Below are 25,050 nucleotides of genomic sequence, written 5' to 3'. Positions count from 1 at the left end.
CTATTTGCTAAAATCAATGGCCATACAGCCATTACACATTCTTCCTCTTGTGACATTGCTTTATTATAACGAGTGATGTCATCCACCATAATTTAAAAATGTATTCTGTAAGAAACATGGCCTCAACAGCATCAACTATCTAGCCTTGATACTGTACATATCACAGACTATTGACTGGACCAAGGTTTTATAATAAAGTGATGAAAAGAAAAGGGGGAGAGACATAGTTTCAAACATGGTCTAGCAAATGCTTGCCTAACTCATCAGTAAGAACAGATGCAAGAAAAGAAAATCTGACCTTGGCAGTAGAAACTGAATAACAATGTATTTGGGAGCGATCATTATCTAGCTCTCAGAGCAGCCTGTTTTTCCTCTGCCCGAGACATAGGCATTGCTCCTGAATGAGCTTTACTGTCTGCTCCATTTTTGGCCTTTCTCTCCCATCAGACAGTAATTTGCTATTTCATGGTGCCTTTTTTCATTAAGACAACAAAAGACCATTTCTTATACAGCCTCCAAGCCTTCATGGAGCTACAGTCTTTCAAACATGGCCCAGATTTGTCCGGCTCTATTCAAAAAGATACGATTGTCTAGCTCGCTGCTTACACCTAGGAAGCTTGCTTTTCAGGGCTTGCTTTTTGATTAATAAACTTTTTTTTTTTTTTTTGTCTCACCAACCAGTTAGATGTGAAATACTATATGCTTCAAAATTAACACAAACATTTTGAAATAAAAAAGTAACTACCGTATATAAGTCCAACTTTTTTTTCATAGTTTGGCTGGTCCTGCGACTTATAGGCAGGTGCGACTTATTTATCAAAATTAATTTGACATGAACCAAGAGAAATGAACTAACAGAAAACATTACCGTCTACAGCAGCGAGAGGGCGCTCTATACTGCCAGAGATGTTGCTCCGTGCTCCTGTAGTCTACACTGAGCAGCATAGAGCGTCCTCTCGCGGCTGTAGACGGTAATGTTTTCTCTTGGTTCTTGGGTCTAAATAAATGCGACTAATAGTCCGGTGCGACTTATATATGTTTTATTCCTCGTCATGACGTATTTTTGGACTGATGCGACTTATACTCAGGTGCGACTTAAAGTCTGAAAAGTACGGTATCTAATTGTAATTAAGAATCTGTATATCTAATAATCAAGCAATAAAGACAATGGGAATAAGTTAAATAGGGTTATTTTTCAATTTGTTGATTTAATTTTAATGTGTAAATTAAGTTTTCTATCAGAAAATCTATTTAATCTTTTAGAATACCGGCTTTTCTCGAAATACATGAAAGGGACATACTCAAAAGCATTCATTTTGGCTGCAAAATCAACATTGTTATCAAGAACTGAAAAAATTCAATTTCGTGTCTCAATTTCGAAATTTTCATATTGTAATGATTGCAATTTAAGATGATAGCTTTAATAGATTTAACCATCCTATTTGTATAATTCCTTTAGTGAACAGGATGTCACCCCAAGAGTCTTCACAACAGGCCCTCAAGGTTTACATGAGAAACACATCTCCTAAACCGTCCTTTTTGGATTTCTTGACATTGGTGTGCTTTTGAACAATTTCTAAAGTAGTTATACTGTTATGAGTCTGGCAACAAAGCGGAAAAAAGCAGAAAATAATACACGGCTGAAAGATTACCACAGAGAAAAGGGAAAAGGGGTTTCGAGAAGTAGATTTTAGAAGCAAAGGGAGTAGAAGAGAAAGTCACTAATCAGTATTTCAGAGAGATTCTTGTGTCAGTGGCGTGTGACCGTCTGAACACACTGTATTGAAAATCTGTAGCACACTAGGCAGTAGTTATAGGGAGGGACAAAAAAGCAAAGGTGTAAAAAAACAAAACTAAGTTGACTTAATGTCTGTTGTATTTACTTTATCTGTTTTTTTACTTTTGCACCAGACAGCAAATGAATGAAGGACAAAACCTCAACTAAACAGAACCTTCCTTGGAATAAGGTCTATTGGTTTACAATTACAAGGGACTGGTATGACTGTGAAAACTCTTAATTAAATCATTAGCTCACTTGAAAATACTCAAGTGTACTTTTGTTCCAAAACTGTATAGCATTTGTATTTCTTAATTGTGAAAAATGGTACTGTTTGCTCTTGTCCATGCAGTTGGTTAGGTTCTAACAATAGATTCTAACACTTCATGTTTCATAAAAGCACCAATGAAAGTCTTAAACAACTAAAATGCATTTAATTAAAGGATATAATGCACATCAGCCAGTCATTATTGCAAAGAAAGGTTAAAAAAGGTCTTGTATCACCCTAAAGGTTTCAAAAACTAGTTTTGTAATTAATAATATAATTCTGCTTTTCAGAGGCAATGTGCTTTTTTGTGTTCCTGATGTCCCATGGGGTGTTCTTTTTTCTTCTTTTTTTTTTTTTTTTGATGATGATGATGATGATGATGGAGGTGGGCACAATGTGGTATATGGTAGGATTGGAATTGGAGAAATCCTGTGAAACTAAGCACTAGTTCAGTGTGCATTATGACAGCTCTGCTGGGGCGGCACCCTGTCGATATCGCCAATGGCATTGACTGTTGTTCTTCCATGCAACAAAAAAAGAGAAAAGTCATGGAGGTCATTCACACTGCTCTTTTCCATAAAATAGATCCTCCCTTTTTGCTGTGTTTAGAGGGAGTGTTACAATGTTAAACAAAAGTTACAAAGTTAAAATGTTGCTTATTGGAACTTGTGAAATTACTGTACAATGCACAGTGCCCTTTGTTCAGCTCTATCAGGTATCTAATGCCCCACAAATATTGATAATATAGCACTGTTCCAGAGGCTGGTATTTCTTTAAGCTTTATTTTATTGAGTCAAAGCAACTCAACCAAAGCAACTTAAAAGATGACCTCATTTTACTAGCTAATGAACAAACCAGAAAGACCTCACAATGGAAGAAACAGTCCAGCCCTAAAGAAATAAGACCCACACTTTTCCGCCTGTAAACAGACTTGCATTCACATTTCTACCCAGGGCTTCAAGTAGATCTAAGCTGATCTAATATATGTTGATGGTATTTGGAATAAAAGCGCCCTCAGAATGTCACGACTCACCAATCAGAATCAAGTATTCCACAGAGCCATTTTTGCCCTGTTATACCCTAAAACTTTTAAACAATGGAATAAAAGTTATTTAGTTACACCTTTTGTACTGTTGATTACAATTAAAATCCAACGCTGTAGCAAACCTGCAGATTCGTCTGGGAACAGTTATAGATTGGGTTTTGCCTTCAGAAAAGAAAAAGAAAAAGAAAGAAACGTTATCTTAATGGATTCAGTGCCATAGCGTGGACCCTCAAGTGATGCTTGGCAGGGAAAAACAACAGACGGGCCTGGAGAACTAGGGAGATGCATCAAACTACGAAAAAAGCCCAAATGACTATACTATGTTGAAAAAGGAGCAATGAAAGCCCATATGACAAGAGTGAAAGTGAGAAGAGACCAAAAGAGAGAATAAGACAGCAAAAGAAAGAGTTATGTATTATGGATAATCTCAGTGTCTCTCTTGCAAACAACAATCTTGTAGCGATTCACTATGTTGGAAAAATGCTGCACTCTACTGGAGCACTGTCTTATCTGACCTGTTAGTTATTTGACCTTTTCAGGTTTGTGGAGCAATCAGCAATGTTTGGACATGTCCTATATGAAAATCAAAACATTTCGGGTAAATTTTCCCAGAAAATAAAGATTAAAATACATCCTCCATGAATTAATTTTTACATTGGCTTACGTGGCTTCCAATAAATTGAGCTGGTTTGGACACACAGTGACTCCGACACATAAATCTTAAACAAATTTGTATGACTTTAATATCCTGAACTCAGCATAACCCAGTCTGAGAGCAGGTGCAGACACACAGCACACTGGGTCAACTGGACTGTCTGAAGAAATACTCATAAGCAGTGGGGAGGAAATCATGCTTTCTGACTCAGCCAATCAGAGGAGGAGTGCTCATATCGGAGCGTGACAGACGTTCTGGCAGAGAGAGGGAGCAGAACAGATTTATCTCGCATGGTTGCATCCTGAGACACTTTGGTGCCTTGGTTTAATATTTGACGCAGTGTGTGTGTGTGTGTGTGTGTGTGTGTGTGTGTGTGCTACAGTATTTACTGTATTTGCTAATTAACTTTCGTTTGACCAAGGTTTCTCCAAAACGGAAGTCCAAAGTCTACACAAAGGCAAAAGATGAGAGTTAAACAATCAGTCTTAAAAAGATGTAAAAAGTACTATACAAATATAGTATTTTGTATGAAAATACATATTTTGCCTGTGTTATGAATTGAACTGAATTTAAATGAATGTATTAAATGCATTATTATTTTTGGATGGGCAGAAATTCTGATTACTAAATCTACACACATTTTCAAGCCATTTGGAGACTACTGCATTGTTAATGTTATTCTTGGAATATCTAAGATAATGGCCCCCTAAATCACTAAATAAATAGGCCTAAATATATATATATATATATATATATATATATATATATATATATATATATATATATATATTTTTTTTTTTTTTTTTTTTTTTTTTTTTTTTATCAAACATATACCGATTTGAAAGTAAAAGGTCTGCATCAGACATATATGAGAGAAGTGGATACTGTCAGCTGCTTACAACACATTGGGATTTTTCATCCTAATTTACACCCTCACAGTTGCCACAACATTGAATTGTCATGAATTTGCCAGTATTTTATCACATCTGATGAAAAACAAGGCAGAGTGGTGAATTGAAAGATGTGACATCCAATTAATCTGTAATACGCAATGCACAGATGCACAGTGTCTGTATTGTTAGGGACAAAATTTGGCAAAAATTCTCTCCCCATTTTTAAACATTCATGTTTTACGCCCGGTTTCCGCATCAATGTCATGACATCGACATGAAACCTGGCATAATGCAAACAAATATTTGACACCTGTTGTGAAGGAGAACCACTGAATAAGAAACTGAATTTGGGTCTATTCCTCCATATCGTATGAAGTCTTAAGACTTAACAATAGTGCATACAAGTCATACAAGTTCCTTTATGATATATTAATCTACAAACCCCATTCCCCATTTAATTTTACGAAAAAGATCAGCTGCAAAACATTTTTCAAAACAGTTCATTGTGTGTTCCAAGGAAAAAGGAAGGTCATATGTGTTTGGAACATCACAAGGGTGAGTAAAAGAACTCTTCCTGTAGTACAATAAGCTTATTAAAATGGAAGACGCACTCTTGAAGAGTGAATATTTGTGAGTTTCCGGTGCCCCCCTGTGGTCCTTGAAGGTACTACAGATGCTGCACAGCACTACTTCAGCTGGCATGTTCTGCAGGTTATCAGAGAATTTTGTTTCCCACAGTCAGAGATTCTTTCGGGTGCTTTTTTTGCAAATTTTAAGGGTTCAGGCCCAGATTGGAAAGGTAATGCAATTTATACACATGGTCTCAGGTTCTTGTTCAACTCATTTACCAAGGGCCTTTTGCAGTGATTGCTCACTGTGGTGTGGAAGATTCCTGGTTGTTCCAAGATTCATTTCATTAAGAATTAAGGAGGCTACTGTGCTCTTGGGAATGATAGGGACTGTCAAACACTGACACAGACTGTGTCCAAACAGCATGGAACCACTGAAGCAAAAGTGAAAGCAAACCTCAGTATTCACCTTAAAGACCCTGTTTCCATAAAAACTGACCACAGAGTGCTTTACAAAGCCCATGTCCATGAATGAGCTGCAACTGCTAAAACATTCTTTTGTTGTTTGATTAGTGACAAACAGCTTATATACAGTAGTTTCTGATTAAATCTGAAGATAAGTAATAAAACTGCTGAATAACATTTTAGTCTAAATGGCAAAATCACAATAACCACATAATTTTTCTTCATACACAATGCACATAAGTAACTAAACAAACATGCAGCATAAACTAAGCCCAAAAGTAGGCATATATATCATCAAACTATGACATTAAATATCCACAAGATGTCTCTCTTAGACCAGTCAATTATGTATCAGAGCCAAATATTAATAACAAATATTATTTAGCAAAATGTAGTGATATAAATACGCATGTTATTTATCTAATCTAATAAATTTCATGTTTACACAATCTATTTTACAAAACAGAGGCATAGTTAGACTAATTTATTAATTTAGAAGCCAGCTTAAATACTTAAATATAAATAACATTATAGGGAGAGGCAATTAACAAGCTATCATAGATGCAAATGAGGATAAAGGCTAGCACTGCAAGCATAAATGCTGAGTCATTCTCTCGTCTGACTTTGCTGTCATCTCCCTATTTACTGATGCCATGAAGCTGACATTCTGATCGTCTGCTTCCAGGGGAAAGACAAATGAATATCAGCAGGAGCCAATTTGGGGTAATCTCAGATGCATAGTCTCTGGGCTATGAACACAAGACAGACTTCACTTTAACCACATAAAAAAAAATCACCAGTGTTGTGCATTTCAGGAGCTTGCAAACAAGATTAGTTGATAGATAGTTGTCTAGAGGTCTTTCTTTGCTGCAGGTGGATTGCTTCAGGAGTTAAATAACAACTACTAAAAATAAAAAAGAGATATGTAACCTCAGTAATCCTCTAATTATGAAAAAAAAATGTTATGTTGCTGTAGTACTTCTCTTTTATAAATTTTGCATTTTAAAAAAAAATGTTTTGGACTCACCATACTGTTGAGATCAGAGCCAAAGCTTCCACAGAGGTGTCCAGAGCTTCCCAGTGCCTCCATTCCCTCTTCATCCCACATGTAAGTCCCTCCAGAGCTGTCTGAGGGTGATAGGTCGAAAGATGAGCCATGAGGAAAATGGCCTACAGGAGACAACGTCTCATTCTCACAGTCATCTTTACCAGCTGAAAGAAAGACAATGAGCTTGGTAAGAAAGTGATAGAGAGATATATGTTTAAGTAATCTCAGTGACAGTATTACATCATTATGCTGCCTTCTAAGGTACCTGGTTTTGGCAAAAATCGAAGGAAGCATCAAATATATGCTTCGCAGAAATGCAGTGCAGCATTACATGCAGTATTGAGAAATTCCAATAAAAATATACAAAGTACATACGTATATTACATACTGAGAAAAGATAATCTTTTGTGAGATTTTTACAATTATTAAAATAATAATCACACTGACTAGTATTTAATGTATAATGTAAAGTCAGTCTGTCATTACTAAACCTTGGCAGCCAGATTCATGATACATTCTTAAAAACAAATGCAGAAAATCTGAAAAGTTGCACTGACGTGTAATGAAAATAGACTGATTCTCATTCACACCTGTGAAGCCCATCCCTGCCCAGTCAATGGTTTCGGATAAGAAGGTGTGCAGGCTGGTCACTGATGATTCCTCGTTGCACTTGGTAATTAGAGCACTGTCATCTTTACATAATCCTAACTGGGCAAACCCCTCATTGAGGACAGGGAACAGCAGGGTCTCACCTCCATTCCCGAGATTATCAAAGTCATCCATGTACTCTTCATTAATGTCATTGTACTCCACAGAGGAGGATGATGATAGCGATATGTCCTCCAAGGAGGGGCCCAGACTCCCCTCAGCCTCCTTTGCTTCAACAGAAATCTCATTCAGGGAAGTTTCAATATTTTCAGTGCTGCTACTTGGTTCTGAACTGTTTTCTGATATATTTGTAGTGTCTTGGACATTTTCCCTTGATTCTGCTTCTTTCTGGACAGTTCCAGGGAAAACAGAACGGGGAGGTTTGGTTAATCTTGGACGTGTAAGTCTATAACTGAGCACAGAAGGTTTTTTCCCCGAAAAGCTGGGTAAAAGGGATTTCTTTGCTATGTTTGTCTGCAAAACATGACTGCTAGTAGTTGCAGAATGGCTTGGCAGTTCATATTTACTTACTTTCTCTTTGGATAATACTGTGTTTGGCTGTATGAGGGATGATCTAGCCACTGGAGACTGTGCCAAAGGTCTGGGAAGTTCTTTAGCAAGCTCTGTAGCTTTGTTAAAGGAGAAGGAACGGGTAATAGGTGGGTTGGTGGACCATGCTAGCCTTTTGGAATGGGTGAAACTCTGAGAGCGTACTATGCTGTATTTAGAGGCAGACTTGGATAGTTTGCTCTGCGGGGTTCTTTGTTGGGGTACATGACCATCACCGGACGCTGAGGAGTCACAATGCCCGTTACCACCACTTGCTGCATTTTGAGTAGCCTTGTCATTATACCGGGGATTTCCTGTTGAGAGGCTTTTTGGAGTAGTCATGCGGAGAATGGTTTTGCTAGGCTGAGGTATGCTCCTGGGACAACTATTTTGTGAAGTGGGGACTGCACTTTTACATTTTATTGCAGCTGCAGGGGAAGGCTTTTTAGTCACCATCAATGGGGGCCTTGAATTTCTAGTTACACTAGTCTGCTCATCCAAGCGGTCAGTGTGTTGAACTTTATTTTCAATGTCCTCTTCATCCTTTCTACAATTTAGGGATTGCAGACGTGTCAGATTATTTTGCCTGCCTAGAGGTCGATCTTTAGACTCCGCAGAGGAAACCGGGATGACAGAACTTTTGGGAAGTTTGGTCATGGTGGTGCCAAGCTTGGGTAACCTGGAGACCATGTTGAGCTGTTTGACAGCCTTCCTTTCCATCAGCTTGGTTCGCCACCATGGAGGTGAATACAGAACTGCAAAAAAAGATAGAAAGAGAGGATGCAATATGAACAAAGCAATTTGTCTGCATGTTGTACACCAGAGGTGACCAATCCTGTTCCTGGAGATCTGTCTTCCTGTAAGGGTCAGCTCTGACCCTGATCAAACACAACCAAACCAGCTAGTTAAGATCTTCATAAGCACATGATGTGTTCGATCAGGGTCGGAATTCTGCACCTATATAGATCTCCAGGAACAGGATTGGGCAGCAGTGGTGCAGTGCATTGATATGCAGGGAATGTACATTTGTATTATCACAGTGACGACTGATGGGCCCATTCATATTATTTGACATGTACACTGAACACAATTATAAACGTAACACTTTTGTTTTTGCCCCCATTTGCCATGAGTTAAACTCAAAGATCCAAGATTTTTTCTTTGTACACAAAAGGCCTATTTCTCTCAACAAAAAAAAAATCACAAATTCTGTCTAAATCGGTGTTAGTGAGCACTTCTCCTTTGCCAAGATAATCCATCCACTTCACAGGTGTGGCATATCAAGATGCTGATCAGACAGCATGATTATTGCACAGGTGTGCCTTAGGCTGGCCACAATAAAAGGCCATTCTAAAATGTGCAAAACCAGTCAGTATCTGGTGTGACCACGATGAAGATGACAAGCATGCATATGAGCTTCCCTGAGACGGTTACTGACAGTTTGTGCCACACTTGTGAGGTGAATGGCTTATTTCAGCAAAGGAGAAGTGCTCATTAACACAGATTTAGACAAATTTGAGAGAGATATGCCTTTTGTGTACATAGAAAGTGTCTTATTTCGTTCAGTTCATGAAAAATGCAGGCAAAAACAAGTGTTGCGTTTATAATTTTCCTCAGTGTATATTCTGTTCTACTCTGGGATTTAAAGTCACAAAAAATCTTTTACATATATTCAAATTTGATAATGTGATGATGCAAATAAGGGCCAACGACATTTCAGCAAAGCATTTACTTCAAGGTTTTCTTAAAGAAAGGTTTTCTTTAAAAAATCAACTAAATGTGGACCTCACACATAGTTTTGTTATGACACAAGGAATGCGACAGCTGAAACGCATGTCTTGCATACATCTGTGCATAGTAGTTCTTGAAGCACTGACTCCAGCTGCAGTCCACTCTTTGTGAATCTCCCCCATATTCTGAATGGGTTTTGTTTCACAATCCTCTCCAGGGTGCGGTTATCCCTATTGCTTGTTTAGCTTTCAGAACTAGACTGAGAGACCATTTAAAGGCCTTTTCACAATATTCCAATTTTTTGATATACTGAATTTGGGATTTTTCTTAGTTGTCAGTTATAATGAATGAATATAATATACAAGTTTCACTTTTTGAATGGAATTAGTGAAATAATTCAACTTTTTGATGATATTCTAATTATATGACCAGCACCTGTACAGTCTTTATTAAATATTTAAGCCAATTAATAAAGAGCTTTTTGAGTTTAATGATAAGCTTGACACTAAATGACTGCTATGGGATACATTTAAGCAGAAATACTGAGCATGTTCATCTGAAGAAAGAAAATCATATACATATGAGGGTGAAGGGTAAGGGGAATAAATGTTTAGGGAATTTTCATTTTGGGGGGAATTATCCTGCATTTAGCATCAGCATCTTTTTCCACTGTGATATCCCATTGGATCGAGTAATAACTTCTGCTTATTAATCAATTTTGAGATCTCTGAGATGTGGCTGTACTAAACATGGCACCTGACTACTTCACTGTAGTTGATTGTTACTGCACAGTGTTAATTGTTGAGTTGTAGTACCAACCATGTAAGTTTGCGATGGTTTTTTTTTGTGAATGTTTGTTTGAACTAATATCTTTGAATCAACATTGAACTACTATTTTGGTAAAGATGTAACTTGTGACCATACTAGGCTAACAATTATTTTATTTATTTTTTTAAATACAACTCTGTTCAGTTTATGGAGCTCTCTTCTAAATAAAGACATTCAAAATTCGCAGAGCAGTGGAGCGCCAGGCAGAAACACCTTATTCACTGTCCTCAGACTTCCCCTTGTTTGAAGGGAGCAGGCAAATTTACAGGCAAATGATATACAAGGACTTTAAAAAGTGTCTCGATATTTTTAACAAGGAGACATCATATGAGAGTTCCACCCTTCCAGGCAATACTCTGATTAAGATCAGAGAGGTGAAAACCACGTGTGCACTTGGATGAAGATTAACCTGATTCAGGGGAACAAAGCATTGTACATTCATTACGTTACAAAAATTCAAAAGCCCTATCCATGTTAATGAATTTACTGGAGGGATAAAGCATGACCAAGTGGAGATATTGCCGTATTGCCAAGAGTTGGTGTATACAAAGTATCTATTCAGGAGCAAGAAAGAGCAACATGCAAACATGTGACTAAACAAAGATCCATATCCAAAGATCCAGATCGGTATTGGAAACATGTTATGTTCAAGCCTCTAAAGAATTTGTTTATATTGCAATGAAAACTCTGTAAACCATTTTGGAATGTTTTATTTGACACAGTCTGACTAAACTACCAACACACAAGTAGCCAGAGAACTATAGTAAGTGACCCATCAATTTTAGTAACTTAAAGCATCCTTTAGCAGCAACAAACTCCACCAAATCCTTCCTGTAGCTGCTTATAACATTTGCACAACACTGATTATTAATTTTGGTCCTTTCCTCCCTACAAAACGGTTTCACCTCATCAACAATTTTGGGTTGCAGAGCCTTCTTCTGGTTTTGCAGATCATTCTTGTATATTGTTTAAATTTCTCATCAAGTAATCAACAGAAAAAATACTATGGTAATACAAAGATCTTTGGGACATACCATGATACCTTTAAAAATATCATGGTGCTTGAATTTCACAATCATTCATTATAGGATTAAAGCTATGAACTAGCAGAGTTGAGTTTTTTAGGGTTGCTATATAATTTTTTTTATTTGTGGTCAGAACTTGCCTTTACCTGTTACTCTATTAGTTAAACAAGAAAAGTACAATTTAATAATGAATGGGTTCACACCCATCTTATTTAACGTATCCAATAATGCCTGAAGAGTATTTTAAAAGCAGAGATGAATTCAATAAAAAGTAAACTTGCATATAGCACAGTGTTCGATAAAGACAAAATATTTCTCAAAACATTTCATTACAACTTATGTAAATGAAACAAGGCTTAAAATCACTATTTTCAGCTGGGTAAGACCTCTGTGGTAATGGGGAAACCTTTTTTTTCTACAATCCAGGAAGCATATGTGAATCCCATGAGCATTGGTCAAGTGTGCACCAGACAGCACACGTTTTTAGGAGGCAAGAGAAAATATCATCAATATCATCCGATCCTATATAATTTTAAAGAATATCTGGAAGAACATTTATGCATTCAGCAGACACTTTTATCCAAAGCGACTTACAGTGCATTCAGGCTATAAATGTTTTACCAGTATGTGTGTTCCCTAGGAGTTGAACCCACAACCTTTTGCACTGCTAACACAGTGCTCTACCACTGAGCCACAGGAACACTAAGAACGACGACTCTCAAGCATCATGTCCATATCTACCTGCTTTTTGAGCTCCTGATTTTAGCCCAGCCCAACTCTTATTACTAAAAGCCCATGCCAAGTTATAAAATATATATATATATGAATGAACAAACGAATTAATTATTCAATGACTCACTCATAGAAACCTGTTTCGTTACTGGATGAATCAGTGTTCTTGAATGTATGATTCAGTGACAAATAAAGTTTTTAACAACTGACAAACATTATTTGAAGTGTCAGTTACTTTCAAAAGGTGATTTGCTCTATTTTGATCACAACCATAAAACATCAGTGTTTATATCGAAACTATAAACTTCTGTGTTTATAGCTGTGGATCCTCCAGGTAACAACACCGTGATTAAGAATCAAGTGTATGTGTAAACTTCTGAACAGGGTCATTTTTATAAACTCCACTATTATTTACTCTTGTGGACTATATGTAAACTATTCGTAAAAAAAAAAAAAAAAAAAAAAAAAAAAAAAAAAAAAAAAAAAAATTATATATATATATAATGTGAAATATCTTATTCAGGTCAGTAATAAAAATATAACATGCATTTTTGTATGATCCCCCCTTATTTTAATAAGTACTGTTAAGTGGATGTAAAAATTTTGTGTGTGTGTGTGTGTGTGTAATTTTTTTTTTTTTTTAAGAAGTCTCTCATGCTCAACAAACTTGTGCTGATTTAATCAAAAATGCAATAGTAATATAACATTGCAAAACAGCTGTGATGCTTAATATTGTGAAAACTGTGACGCATACAACAAGTATATTTAATATAGAAGAAAAAAGTACCAAGAAAGATTGAAACAAGACCACATGTGACATAAGATACTGTCAGGACAATTCCAGGAAGTTATTTTTGGTCCTGCTGAGTCACTGAAAAGAGTGAAGCTGCATTGAAACCCACTGGACTGAACAATTAAAGATTTAACAGGATAGTCGATGCACCTTTTATATCTATTTATTTACTTAAGACACACATTTGCTTCTCATCGCTATTTGCATGAACTGTATGTTGTGCTAACTGAGTGAATGTGTTCGCAGTGAAACTCCCAGACACACCTATGCTTACACATGACACATGAGGTGGTGCAAAAGGATGCGAGCATGAGAAATTAAATATTGTCTGTAAAAGGCCAACAATAATAGATTAGACAAAGTGACAAACACATATAGATGTGACAGATATGACTCACTGATAAATAGCAACCCACATACACATCTGTATCATTTGTGACCCTGGACCACAAAACCAGTCATAAGGGTCAATTTTTTTAGATTTAAGGTTTGAGTTATTGAGATTTATAAATCATCTGTAAGCTGAACAAATAAGCTTTCCATTGATGTATGGTGTGTTATGACATATATGACAATATTTGGCCGAAATACAACTATTTGAAAATCTGGAATCTGAAAGAAATTAAATACTGAGAAAATAGCCTTTAATATTGTGCAAATAAAGTTCTTAGCTATGCATATTACTAATCAAAAATTCAGTTTTGCTATATTAACAGTAAGACATTTACAAAATACCTTAATGGAACATGATTTTTACTTAATATACTAATGATTTTTGGCATGAAAGAAAAATGGATAAGGTTGACGCATACAATGTATTTTTGGCTATTCCTACAAATATACCCAAGCGACTTAAGACTGGTTTTGTGGCCCAGGGTCACATTTGATAAAAATTGTTACAGGCCTATCACAGTGTGAGTAACTACTCAAACTGGCTGAGAGTCTTGTCTAGCAGTGCGATATTCTAGTGTTAAAGGGGTCCTATTATGCATTTAGCGAAGTCTTGATTTTTTTTTTCTGGGGTGTACTAGAACAGGCTCTCATTCTAGGTTGTTAAAAAAAATAATAATAATTCACATATTTTATATTATTACAACACCTCTCTCCCATGTGTGGCATGAATGGCTCGAATAGTTTGTGTATCAAATGAAGAACTGCCTTCTGGAATACGAAAAGTGCTGTGATTGGTTAGCTGGGCTATTGTGTATTGCGATCGGCAACTCTGCGCCTGGTCTGGAGAAGTCATGCCCCTTACCATAGACGCCTATGAGCTTCACTGTAAATATTGCATCAAAATCAAATCAACTTGAGCACGATAAACCCAGATGTCTGTAAGATGATTGGCAAAGTTATCGTGTCTCAGACTTGGTGATAACACTCGTTGCCGTCTCTAGTGCAGCTCAACCAGGTCTCGTCCCTATGCGTTGGTATTTGTGATTTCACAAATCCCGGAAAATATGCACTGTAGTCCAGACGAGTCATTTATTGTAGTTTTTGAAAAGTGATTTCTGTTAACCTGTTAACCTTTACCACCCATTTTCTCACAGCTGAAAATTACCTACCTAACTTAAAATTGCAACAGTTCCTGACTTCAGTGTGCTACACACACATTTTTGGTGTCTTTGGAAAGAACACCCTTTGGGCTTAACTGTCCATCATCCAGATGAATTTGGTAATTACAGCATTATGATTATGTATGCTTTGGTGTATACTGCTTACACAAATTAAGCAAATACATTCGTCAAGGCTTAGATCTTTAGAATGATATATAGTTTGTAAAGATACATTTTGTCCCATTTAATTTAATCTATTCGTAAACACTGAAATGTGCAAACAAATAGCATTCAGTGTGCTAGCGTCCAGGTGCGGGTTTAAAAAAAAATATGGTTAAGGTTCTCTGCTTTCATGACATGTTTGTGGCTGCCAAGTTTCTGCTATAGAAGCACGCAACATCAAGTAGGTAGCGCTTGCTCACTCTCCAGAGCTCGCAGAATTAAAAAATCCCTGGTAGCCTTTCGAGCTGGCATTCTTCAGGCTTTGGTCGCCCAAAACTAATTTAACTGGCCCGAATTAAAAAAGACATGAGCTGAACTTGTACTGTTAACAAATAAGTATGATCAGTAAAGGGATGTATCGATTCACTAAACTTATTATGTGTCCTTTTATTAGATCATAGTTAAATAAATTACCATCGATGAATATATTAGCGAATGATGAAGCCTACGTTTTGTTAAGTAAGTTAACAAGTTAACATAAGTGTTGGCTAAGGCGTTAGCTACAGAACGAATGGGCTAGCTAGTTACGTTACTTATTGCTCAAAAATATGTAACGTTAATGTTAAATTACTTAACAAAACATAGGCTTCATCGTTCGCAAATATATACATCGATGGTAATTGATTTAACTATGATCTGCGCAGCATTTTATACGTGCAGAGACATTTTATTTATATTAGAAAACTCATTCTATTTCATTCCCACTCTTCTTCGGTGGTAACTTAACCCAACTTCGTGCTTCCTGTAATGAGAGCTGTCAATCAAGGTACAAGGATGTCCCTGTGTGAAAGTGACCAATCATAAGAGGGTCAGTGCCCTCCTTGGTTTCCGCCCCCATATTTTTAAAAGTCATGTAGACTCGAGGGAGCAGAAATCAGCTGAGCAAGCAGAAATCCACTGCGCGAGCAAAACAGCACTCCGCGAGCAGAAGCCCGCTGCGTGCTAGCAGGATTCCACTGTAGTACAAGCAGAGTTAACCTATGAGAGTATGCCAGGTGCTTGCTCGCAGCTACATGTACACCTCTCGGTTGTTGAATTTGTGTTCAAGTACTTTTATCGTGCCAGCTGAAGGTTCATTTTTGCGCGTGTGAAATAACATAATATGTTTGTGAGCATGTCTTACATGCTCATAACTTTTGACTAAAAAATAACGCCATAGAACTGCTGTGAAGAGAGAACTGAAGATGAACACCGAGCCGAGCCAGATAATGACTCATTCACGAGTCAAGAACCGGAGACATCGGTTTTCGGATCACCAGTAGTTCTTTCGGACAGTTCGATTCAATAAGCCGGTTGAAGAAAACGGTTCACCGGTTCTTTTGCGCTCGACGTAATGGCGTCATTGGCGATGCTTGCCCTTCATTCAAGCCTTCGGTTTACCCGCGCTCATAACATTAGCACAGAATCAGTTTAGAATCAATCACCAAAAGAATCAGTTCGGTTCAGACGCTCTGTGTGTCAGTCTGTTTCACGCTGAATCACACATGCGCAGTATCATCAGTTCTCGAAAAAATGTAATGCATTTGATGCATTTAATGTTAATTTGATGTTTTCCCTATTCTAAGAGATAGGAACTGCACTTGCATGCCCGAGTGGCATTTCTAAGATGGCCACCGAGTTATAGGTCTTTCCTTAAATGGACTTTTGAGTTTGTATTCTATTACAGGTGTGAATGGTTAAAGGTTAGCCTTAAGCATGCTGTTAATTGTCATGTTGGGACACAGACAAGGTGAGGTGGATCCAAATGCAAGTAGTTTATACAAACCCGATTCCAAAAAAGTTGGGACACTATTAGGGCTGGGACAACGCGTCGAGGTCATCGATGACGTCGACGCAAAAAATACGGCGACGCAAAATATGCGCATCGATTCGTCGACCTGTTTTTATTTCTCTAAAAAACTTTTGCAAAACGTTTACCTTATGTGCGCTGAATATACGCGATGGCCGGATCAACATTCTGTCTAACGTTATATAACCAATCCAGGGGTTTTTCTGCATTGATCTTTTTTTTTGGCGGCTGTCAAAGCCTTATTTGATGTAGAATAGAATGACTGCTGGGCCTGACAGGGCGCATACGAGAGAGAGCCCTGGCTGTGCGCGCACACTCACTGTCTTCAAACAACACGAGCGCTTCTTGCTCTCTCTCTCCCTTGTGCATATTAATCAAAATCATTAAAAACAATAGAAAAAGGGCGAAACACCAAAGTTTCACGCATGCTCGCACACTCACAGTCTTCAAACTACATGAGCGCTATCTTGCTCTCTATCTCTCTCTCTCTCTCTCTCTCTCTCTCTCTCTCCCTCGTGCATATTAACCAAAATCATTAGACACGATAGAAAAAGGGCGGAACGCCAAAGTTTCACGTGGAGCATTCTGAGATTTTTTTTTCTCTATGACAGGCTGCTGGCTCCCACTGTAAATTGTTTTTTTTTTTTTTTTTAAAAGCACTCTCTGTATAAGCTTAAAGCCATCAAGTTTACATTGGTTACTGTATTCTTTCAGGACATTTTTTATTGAATGCTAGACATCAAGTTGTTGTTATTTTCATCTGAAAGAAGAACTTTTTTTTTTGTTTTCAAGGCTTAAAGGTTTTATTGGATGCTATCTTTATACAAGTGCAAAGTAATGCATTCTTAGTCAGTCTTTTATTTTGTAATTTTAAGAGCAATAAACATATATTGCAATGTTAAGGAATTCATGTTTTTTTCATTCAGATATGTAAATCAACATGTATAAATTATTAGTAGTCAATTAATGGGGAGATAATCAAAATCAAATCGGTCTGAAAAAATTTATCGTTAGATTAATCTATGCATCAAAAAATTATCGCTAGATTAATTGTTTAAAAAATAATCGTTTATCCCAGCCCTAGACACTATATAAATTGTGAATAAAAACAGAATGCAATTATGTGGAAGTTTAAAATTTCAGTATTTTATCCAGAATACAACATAGATGACATATCAAATGTGTAAGCAGAGAAAATGTATTATTTTAAGGGAAAAATAAGTTGATTTTAAATTTCATGGCATCAACACATCTCAAAAAAGTTGGGACAATTGTAATGTCGTAATTGATGCAGTACTGTATGTGGTCTGACATTGTCATGTTGGAAAATGTAAGGTCTTTTAAATGAGCCTTGGCCCAGAGAAAACTCCTGCGCTTCTGGATCATGTTTAGATGTGGCTTCTTTTTTGACCTATAGAGTTTTAGCTGGCAACGGCGAATGGCACGGTGGATTGTGTTCACCGACAATGTTTTCTGGAAGTATTCCTGAGCCCATGTTATGATTTCCATTACAGCAGCATTCCTGTATGTGATACAGTGCCAGCTAAGGGCCCGAAGATCACAGGCATCGTTTTCCAGCCTTGACCCTTACGCAAAGAGATTGTTCAAGATTCTCTGAATCTTTGGATGATATGCACTGAAGATGATGAGAACTGAGAGGCTCTTTTTATACCCAATCATGTTGCCAGTTAACCTAATAAGTTGCAAATCGGTCCTCCAGCTGTTCCTTATATGTAAATGTAACTGTTCCGGCCTCTTATTGCTACCTGTCCCAACTTCTTTGGAATGTGTAGCTCTCATGAAATCCAAAATGAGCCAATGTTTGGCATGACATTTCAAAATGTCTCACTTTCAACATTTGACATGTTATCTATATTCTATTGTGAATAAAATATACGTTTATGAGATTTGTAAATTATTTCATTTTTTTTTTTACTCACCATTTGTACAGTGTCCCAACCTTTTTGCAATTGGGTTTGTAGACAAAATGAGAAAACAAACATGGGTAAATAACAGAGGAACACTGAGCAAGAGTAGGAGCAATACCAAATATCCATGAAATGAACATCACATGGAAACAACGACTGACGAACAAGCACTGAAACACATGGGTATATACTGAGCTGAACTAATTGATGAAAGAGTGACTATGTAAACTAACAAGCATATGGGTGTGGTCCAATGAGTGCCCATGGTAACTAACAAGGGAAAAGAGCAGAAGTAACCATGAGGGGAACAAGGCAACATTAAAAACACAGAGCTACAAACTAAGAGTCCATGAACAGATACATATGAAACACAGACATGGATCATGGCATAGCCCCCCTCCTAAGGAACGTCTCGACGCTCCTTACAAAAAGCACAATACAAAACTCCAGAGGGTGGTTGAGCGGATGCGGGACAAGGGGAAGGATGGATGGCCGGGTCTATGGAGTGGAAAAACTGGAGACAAGGGTGGAGCAGCTGGAGCTGAAGACCACCACAGCAGAGCAGATGGGACTGAAGATCCTAGATTCTCTATGGGATTCAGGTCTGGTGAGTTTGCTGGCCAGTCAAGCACACCATGGTCATTTAACCAACTTTTGGTGCTTTTGGCAGTGTGGGCAGGTGCCAAATCCTGCTGGAAAATTAAATCAGGTTCCCTAGCCCCTAGCCCCTGGAACTTTGTGCATGGTAACTAAAATATTAGTTAACGACACTAAAATAGTGACAACATAAAGAAATTACTGATAAATGTAATCCTAGAGCCCTGTTAAAGATGCAAGAGACCCAAGCCAGCTTCGTTTGAGATGTTACTGTTACCACACAGCTCTTTTTATAGATATTTGTCTCCACTAAACTATCTGAAATCACACTGTAGAAGTCAACATATCTGATTCAGATCAGACATAATGCACCCACAGCCTCCAAGAAAAAGAGGAAGAATACATCATCCCACAGTCACAAGATCATGTCACACAGACACTCTTAAAATTATCATCTTTCCAAAACTTTTTTATCTGTCAATCTACGCTGACTTACCCTACAACAAAAACTTTACTGCTTCATTCTCATTACACACCCTTCTGGCCTTATCCAGCCTCATAGAAAGACTTCAGATGACCCTATACCTTTGAAGAGATGATGATGCTGTCCCCTGCGAGGACCCCAGATGAGGCCAACTTGAATCGATATGCACAGCTGCCAAATTTTCTCTATATTGTAATCATTATTATCACACTTGTAATAATCGCTTTAATGAGCTTCTGCCTAAAAATTAATTAATGCTAGCTACAGGTAACTGTATGATTCTATTATCTTGAACTATTAATTTTGTGAAATTAACATTACTTGAACACATTCACTTCTGCTTTGTGATGTAAACACATGCATTTTTCTGTAAAGCTGTTTTGAAACCATTCAAAACCATTCATTTGTGTTAAAGTGCTATACAAAAAAAAAAAAAAAAAAACACACACACATATATATATATATATTAAGAACTGGGGGGGGGGTAACTTAATTGTATATTCAACATGAAAATAGTCACATGAAATGGAAGTTGCAACTTACTTAACTACCATACTGTGATGTATTTGCTAGTGAAATTACTTATTGAACAAGAAAATACATAGGGCGAGCATGATTTTATCCATCTGTTCATGATTTGATTGTGAAATGTGAGCAGTTAGCATTGTGTATTGAACTGGGGCACACATCTGCATGCAAATGGATTCAATGCAGCATAGTCTTGCATATATCAGCAGAAAAGAAAAAAATATTTGTAAATATAAGTTGTTTACAATAAGACCAGTGACTTGCATTAAGAATATTTGATTTCATGTTGAATATTACCATGAGCAAAAATGTGTTATATCAGGGCTGTGATTTAGCTATATGAACAAGTAAACAGCTGATCACATCTGTGCTGATAAATGGCCATAACAGCTTGGTAGTAGCTGTTAACGCATTAAAATGAGTGCATGTACATAGGTGTGGGTAGCTAATTTTTGTAACTGCAATCAAAGCCTGCTTATTACAATAATATGCAATGCATAAATTGCAGCCTTTACAATTTGATAATTGCACTGGTAAGCCGTTTTGTGATGTTGGCTTTATTCTGATCAATGGTGCAACACTAAATTCAACAAAGAACATAAGAATGGATAAATTAAGGAGTTTCCCAAACAACCATCTGTTAGTTGAAAAGATGCATTCAAGCCTCTGTCACTAATTTGATATGTTAAAACTAGGGAAATTGGCCTGATTCATTTCTATGCATTTCCATATTGGGGGGGGGGGGGTGAATGTTTTGCCATTTGGGGGCTTCGCAGTAGTTTAATTTGCCTTTACCTGCACCTCTTGGGCTGGTATATATTAGACATGATAGTGTATAGACTGTTTGAAATATTCTCATATTTCATGATACAGAGTCAAGTCTAATGAAAATACAGAATTTAATAAGGTTATAGCTCTATAGTTATTTGATTGGTCCATCAAGTGCTTGGAAAACAAAGCACATGCAATATGTAAAGAGTGCTTAAAAGCCACCTGCAGTCACTAGACACACCTTATTTTCCTTATTTTATGTTGCTACCTTTAGGGTTTGGCTATTTCAAAGCAACTGATCTGAACGAATCACCAATGGGACAACAAAGCTACATCAAGCAAAGTTTGCATAGTTTGTCTGTACTAAACAAACACCAAGTCACTGTGCAAATAATGCACACAAAATGAATGAGTCTGTAAAAGTTTCTGAAGATACAGCTGCAAGAACAAAATTATTAACCCGAATGGAATTACCTGGATTTCTTGGATTATAAAACATTGATTGATCTTCATATAAATCCTAAATATAAACACAATCAGATTAAACTATTAACACACAAAAAGGTTTTCATTTTACTGAAGATATTAAGATTATGGTCAGGACTCTGACCTGGCCATTCTAAAGAGTGAATGCATCTTGTTTGGATTTACTTCTATGCATTGGATTGTTTTGTTGATTTACCCCACCGCTCAAATCTGAAGTCAAGCACTACTGTCCTGACATTCTATGGTAAAATGTCTTGGCTCTTTGGAATTTTTTGTTGAACAATGAACATGTTTACAGACACCCATATGCTGATAACTAGCAAAAATCATCTTACTGAAATGCAATCCAGTAACCTGACAAAACAAGAAAGCTGTGTTATTCTCCAGTAGTGACATTAAAACACAAGATTTTTTTGTATTAAATTAATAAATAAATTTAAAGTAATAAATTGCATTGTTAAATTAAGCATTAAAAACCCCAGAGTTTTCCAAAATGTCAGTGAGAAAAACAGACATATTCTTTTCTTAAAAGTTTCTACAACTGTACCCTACCACAAAATGCTCACTCCTGCTAAATGGTGCTTAAATAGCTTACTAAAAAATGTGTCAAACTCAGGTCCTAGAGAGCCACTGTCCTGCAGAGTTTAGCTCCAACACACCAACCTGGAAGTTTTTTACCAATCATATAGGCTTTGATCAACTGGATCTGGTGTGTTTAATTAAGAATGGAGCTGAATTCTGCACGACACTGACCTCCAGGAAAGTTCGACACCCCGGCACCAGAAAAACAAGGTTTTAATTGCTTTCTTTATATAAATGGCAGGGCACCTGTGCAACACATCCAGTTCTCAGCTGGCCACGTACTTAAGATCTTAAGGCCTTTATTATGCCCTATTTGCACCCCCGATTGAAGGCTTGTCACAAACTATTTTTTTGTCCAAAAAATCCTCTATTGTGTGGCGTCATTATGATATTTTAACTGCTCCCAATCGAGACTCAAATTGTAAATATCAAACATGTTTGTCACCCATATTTTTTCATTTTGTTTTTCACTGTACAACAGACAGCGTTCCACGAGACATGATGTCGATTGTACTCCATGTGATTTTCTTCTCTAATCATGCTTGATCTTATGAGTCCCATCTTACGAGTGAGACTGAGATCTCGTTTTTTTTATTGTGAAATCGTTCAACAAGTGTGTTGTCTCGCGGTCTGGTCGAATCATCTAATGTGCAGGGTCAGAGGATTTTAAGGCTAAAAATCGGTTGAAACTCTCTTCATGTATGTGATCTCCCATAGGTTTAAAATCGCGAATTGAAAATTGTCTAGTGTGTTCCATGCCTGACTTAAACACTCGAGACAGTTTTTGCAAAAGCGTTTAACTTATTTTTCCCCAGCATGCCGTGTTAATGATTACTCAGTGTCTTCAATAAAGTACAATTGTTTGTTAATTGTTTGGCCATTGCAAACAGCGGCAAACGACCAAGAAAAACACAGCACACACACTGATCCCTATGCTGTATATGACTAATTCCAACAGGACCACATGCTGAACTGAAGCTTTCGAGCAGCCATATTAGAACGCATTTACGATTTAAATCTTAAAGCTTAAATCTTTTTTTTTAAAGTGACCTAAACCTGATATCTGTATTTCAACTATACACTTGAAGAAACATCCCAAGATAGACATAAAAGCTTACACAAGAAATAATGTGATAATGGCTCAATTTGCAATGGATGCAGACAATACATGCTTCTCCTTGCTCAAAGGCTCAAAAGACATAAAACATCAGCATAAGTCTACCGGGTTGAGCCTTTGTCCTCCACTGAAAAGAGTCATGTGATCTCGGTTGGTGTCCACCTCAGGTCACATCATTGCCACCACGCCACCGCTACTTTTTCAGCAACGTAAAGCTCGCATCGACAGGAGAATATCTCATCTGTCCTCTTACATGGCAGACACAAATCTATAACTGATATATATCTGATTTATTACCACATATAAACCAGGCCTGAAAACCATTCTGAGATATTGGATGCATGGATCTTTGTAGCCATTATGTTCTAAACCACAGCAAACAAAGCTGCATGACTTTACTAACTAGTCAGTTAAGCTTAACTAACTGGATAAAAGTAGTAATACAAAAAAAGTCTAATCCCCTTCTTATCATTAAAGCTACGTGACAGAGTAAGCAAAAATCAGCATGGTCATTATTTGCATCATACAGGCTAGACTAAAGTCATTATGGAAGAGCTCATGGATCATTAATGATTATGAGAGATCATTATGGGGCTCAAAGTTTTGGCATCATCAATATTAGTCTTTTGTAGCGAGGGAGTGTCACATTACCTAAAGACCACCATTACCTGTGTCTGACCTTCAAGCTTTCAAAACATCACAAAAGTGTTTACCGGTATATCATCTGCTTGAAATGCTCTTATCAAACAGACAAGAAGTTTGCATTGGAGAAATGCTGATTGAAACATGAACTGTTTTTGTTGTTGTCCTTTGGAACAATCAATAGATATAGCTATCATGAAAAATCCTTCAGAAGATGCCTTAGGTTTCATGCACCCACTTAATCTGGGAAAAATGTTTGCATATAAAATATAGAATAGGAAATAACATTGCAAAAAGAGATATATCTCTCAGATCTAAAGTTTGCTGCCCCCAACTAAAAAAGGGATGGTTAATTAATAAAAAAAAATATATACTAAGACAAACAGTGGAATTGCCAGTCATGTGATATGATGAGTAATAGTTGGATACTCTGATACACTAGGAGGGTCATTCTACAACTGTGGTCACATTTCCAGCTGATTTATATATATTAATTTCTATATTTTTCCACAATTAAATAATTTTTAACATTAATTTATCATGAATAACTGTCTCGTTATTTTTTAAGAACACATTTTGATTAACAACCTTTCACAAATAACAGAACAGTCTGTATCTGAAAATACACAATGATAATTTCAAAAATATCTCATTCAAAACGTTTATGAAATGTGTTAAATAAATTTTTACAGATTTCACTTCTTTTTTTTTCTTTTTTTCTTTTTTTACAAATACTCTAAATTTCACAACTTGCAAAATGTGCTTCACTGCATTATGATAAAAAAAAAATCATATTTGCAATCTCTTCTTAAGTGAATTTCATTAATTAAATGACACCTTAACAATATAGATAACAAAATTATTATTGTAAAATTAAATTAAACGCGTCTGTGTGTTCAAAAGCGAGTTTGCATTTTAGTTTTTCCATATTAATATAAGTGACAGCATCTGCCACTGCCCAGGATTGTAAACAAAGACAAAAGCACACCAGCTCACATGTTCAAAACCACTACGAGCAAACTACAGTACTAACATAGATTAACATAACGTAAAAAGAACAACAGAAAAATGCTGAAAAATGCACAGTCAGAAGGAAACCCACACCTTATCTGTACGGCCGCCTGTACGATTTCATCCGATCGAAGGCGAATATAGCTGGGCGTGAAAATCCACCACAGCAGTCAAGCCCGTTTACTGCCACTGGTAAACCTGATCCGACGCTTAGTCGATATACACAGCGACTAGCTCTGCTCGTCACGTTCTGTCATTGTGAAGCTATGTCCTGCCGGCATGAGAGCTTGTTGTGTGAAAACAGCTGACACTGA

General features: G+C 36.9%; 1 protein-coding gene across 1 annotated transcript in view; it reads right to left on the bottom strand.

Annotated features, from left to right (window-relative positions):
• Positions 1–25,035, bottom strand: part of ccser2b (coiled-coil serine-rich protein 2b) — a 49,741-nt gene extending 24,706 nt beyond the window's left edge. Inside the window, 3 exon segments of the mRNA XM_052610799.1 lie at positions 6,700–6,884; positions 7,311–8,672; positions 24,830–25,035. Of these exon segments, the coding sequence (XP_052466759.1) occupies positions 6,700–6,884; positions 7,311–8,637 (1,512 nt within the window). The 5' untranslated portion in view covers positions 8,638–8,672; positions 24,830–25,035.
• Between the last annotated feature and the right edge of the window lie 15 nt (positions 25,036–25,050).

This window comes from Carassius gibelio, chromosome A12 (assembly GCF_023724105.1).
Source record: "Carassius gibelio isolate Cgi1373 ecotype wild population from Czech Republic chromosome A12, carGib1.2-hapl.c, whole genome shotgun sequence".
NCBI classification, from domain to species: Eukaryota; Metazoa; Chordata; class Actinopteri; order Cypriniformes; family Cyprinidae; genus Carassius; species Carassius gibelio.
This window is presented reverse-complemented; position numbering and strand designations above follow the sequence as displayed.